At 35.6% G+C, this 3,289-nt stretch overlaps 1 protein-coding gene across 1 annotated transcript in view; it reads left to right on the top strand.

Annotated features, from left to right (window-relative positions):
• Window positions 1-3,289, top strand: part of ATAD5 (ATPase family, AAA domain containing 5) — a gene marked incomplete at its 5' end in the record, with an annotated part of 16,133 nt that overhangs the window by 2,257 nt on the left and 10,587 nt on the right. The window contains 5 exons of the mRNA XM_010138978.1: window positions 13-100; window positions 664-828; window positions 1,335-1,473; window positions 1,945-2,029; window positions 2,773-2,954. Of these exons, the coding sequence (XP_010137280.1) occupies window positions 13-100; window positions 664-828; window positions 1,335-1,473; window positions 1,945-2,029; window positions 2,773-2,954 (659 nt within the window). The remainder of the gene's footprint in view (window positions 1-12; window positions 101-663; window positions 829-1,334; window positions 1,474-1,944; window positions 2,030-2,772; window positions 2,955-3,289) is intronic.

The raw sequence follows: 3,289 nt of genomic DNA, 5'->3' as shown, positions 1-3,289 counted from the left end.
TTCCCTAATTAGAATGAGGTTTACACGTATCGATGAGAGTACAAAATCAAATAAATCTGAAGGAATAAAAAATGAAGAGTTCAGCTCCAAAAATATGAAGGTAATGTATGTACCCGTTTCTGTTGCAGTGTTTTGTCGTGTACTCTGTGCATAGAATTGTGTTACTCTTCAGTGTCGTGTGATGGTCAGGTGTAACACAACAGTTCTGAGATGCCCTACAGAAAGAGACTATTGCTGATAGAATTTGAGATAGGTACAGTAACTGTACAGGAAGCTTAGATTTTAAAATATGTTTTATAAACATAATATAGCAGAAAAAGTCCAAGGAAACAGTACGCTGCTGTTCTGCAGGCTCTCAGGAGGGATCATAGTTCTTGGGCGCTGCAGAACAGCTTATGCTTAAGACCGTTACCGCCCGTATTTCATTTGTTCTGTGGACAAATTGGAGGATCTCCGTGCGGGGCTCTCGCTCCCATTGGAAAATACCTGAATCTTGGTTTACTCCTCATTTCCATCCTTTCATTTTCTTTTTGATACAAATAAAATTTTATACAAATCATGAGCTTTTATGAATGTGAAAAATTATATTAATAGGTGAAAGACTTACTGAATGTGTTGCTGTGAACTGCTAGGTATTCTGGTTCTTTTGTGCTTTGTTACCAGATAAGCTCTACTTCTAAAAATATATCCAAAGCGAAACAGCTGATTGAAAAAGCAAAGGCTATACGGCATAACAGATCAAAAGTTGGCGAAGACGTACCAGCCCCGGTGAGGCGCTCCTCTCGACAGCGAGCTCTTGCTGAAAAGAAAAAACTAGAAGACAATGAAGTAAGCCCGTATACTTTGCAGGAGAAAAAATATTTTGATGGCTTTATGATTCATTTAAGCAATAAAAATGCTTCCTGTCTTGGAAACATTGCATGTGAAGACTCAGATAGGTAGATGCCTCTGCAGTGGTGTGGTAAATGTCACACGGGAGGGTGACTGCCAGGGGTAGACTGGAAAGCTTGTCCAAATGCACGTCTGTAACGCGCAGCAGGTGGTGACTCTTAAGAAGCGACTGTTTCTCTTTCCTGGTGGACAGCAAGGTGTATGTTTTAAACCTTTAAATTTAGAGGAGAGTAATTCTGGCCTTCTTTATATAGTGGAGAACTTATTTCTATATACTTTTTCTGTATAAAGAGTAATAAAAGTATAATCTTCAAATTGCATTTGCCAGCTTCCAAGCTCTCTAGAGGTTTCTTCAGTTTTCTCAGTACTGATTGCTAAATCGTATTGTTAATAAAGGAAGAAATGTTGTGTTTCCGTTCTTATTTTATTTGCTTTTCTTCTAGGAGTCAGTGATAATTTTAGATTCAAGCCTGAATAATGACACTACTACAGTGCAGAATGTGAAGGAAAAGAATCTTCGGAACTTAAATGATGTTTTGGGGAAAAAGTCTAGAAACTTGAAGGTTGTGAAGAACTCAAATGGTAATTGGGTTTTACTGAATATGTTTAAATTTTATTACAGTTATTGACTATTATAACTATCTTTTATAAAGCTGCCTTTGCAGTACATTCAGCTTTTCTTCTGATTTTTTTATATAATATTCCAATTTATACCTTTTATGGCATGAGTTAATAGTGTAGAGGCTCTTTGCATGTGTTGCTCTGATTTTTCTTCATTTGGGAAAAACTGTGTGGAAAAACTGCCAACAGCATACCATGGTTTATTGGCTTCTAATTTAAGGGTTGGGGTTTTTTTGTTGTTACAGAAAATAATGTCTATTGTGATGAAATAATTAGAAATATAACTATAATAAATTTTGTTAAAATACTCCGTTTTCCCTTAAGAAAAGATTCTCTTTTGTTATTGAATGAAACATACAGGTAGTGAAGAGAGAAGCAAGGTTAGAATCCTCTGTCATGCTAATCTAATCATGATTGTTTTTCCTTTTAAAGGAAGACTGGGGTATCCACCCTCCCTCCTAGGCAGAAATGCTCAAAACTCTGCAGGCGAAGCAATTGTGATCTTTGATGAAAGCAGGTGAGTTTTCAAGATTCCAGCTGCTTAAGAATCAAAATACATTTCAAGGTTATTTTAATATTCTCTCATTTTCCAAATTTAAATACAGTTATTGAAATGCGATATAAATGTTCGTGGTTTTTATACTGATCTTTATGTTAATCTGCTTGTAAAATGTTGGGGATTTTTTGAGAGTTGTTTTTTGAGAGCCATTTTAGATAGTTGAAAATGTCCTTTTAAAGGAAGACTGGGGTATCCACCCTCCCTCCTAGGCAGAAATGCTCAAAACTCTGCAGGCGAAGCAATTGTGATCTTTGATGAAAGCAGGTGAGTTTTCAAGATTCCAGCTGCTTAAGAATCAAAATACATTTCAAGGTTATTTTAATATTCTCTCATTTTCCAAATTTAAATACAGTTATTGAAATGCGATATAAATGTTCGTGGTTTTTATACTGATCTTTATGTTAACCTGCTTGTAAAATGTTGGGGATTTTTTGAGAGTTGTTTTTTGAGAGCCATTTTAGATAGTTGAAAATGTAGTTAATGACTGATTAAAAAATCTTCAATTGCCTATAAAAACAGAAAAGCAAAGAGGATTACTTGTAATTAAAATCTGTTAACACAAAAATTAAAGTTAAACGTGAACTTACCGTACGGGTCTTTACTATGTTTAAATTAAAGTGAATGCAGTTAAATTCTGTATAAGCCTTATATAGCTGGTCGTTCTCGTGATTTTATGTTTTTAATTTGTATTTTCGTTAAAGCCAAGATGCATCTGAAAATTCTCAAGATGATGATCAGTTCAGAGCAAGACGTGAATTCTTGATGAGTGGGTTGCCAGAGTCCCTGAAGAGACAGATAGCGAAGAAAGCAGCCGCCATGGAAGCGTACTCTCTTGCCAGCTCCTGTTTTCAGCCCGTTGTCCATGTGCAGCAGAAGGATGACTGTAAGCTTCTGTTTAGTCATGGTGTACATGTGTATAATAATTTCTAGTAAATCTGTACAGAAAAGAAACTCGAATGGTAGAATGTGCTGTTATGGCTGGAATAATTGGTAGTTCTCTCTTGTTTTGTGTTGCGGTAAGAAAAAGCTTAAAAGTTTCCAGTGAGATGTTTTTCAATATGCGATTTATGATGTAAATTGATGCTAAAGTATTATATACATTTATGGGTGGGAATGCAAAATTCTTAATATTTAGTCAAAAGCAGTTAGTCTTTTAAGTTCTGGTTTGGAGGATAAAGATCTGTTGGACTGATTGGGGCAGAAACCCGTTTCCTGCTG

Source organism: Buceros rhinoceros, unplaced genomic scaffold (genome assembly GCF_000710305.1).
Source record: "Buceros rhinoceros silvestris isolate BGI_N320 unplaced genomic scaffold, ASM71030v1 scaffold35260, whole genome shotgun sequence".
NCBI lineage: Eukaryota > Metazoa > Chordata > Aves > Bucerotiformes > Bucerotidae > Buceros > Buceros rhinoceros.
Note: the sequence above shows the minus strand (reverse complement) of the source record. Positions and strands in the feature narration are given on the sequence as shown.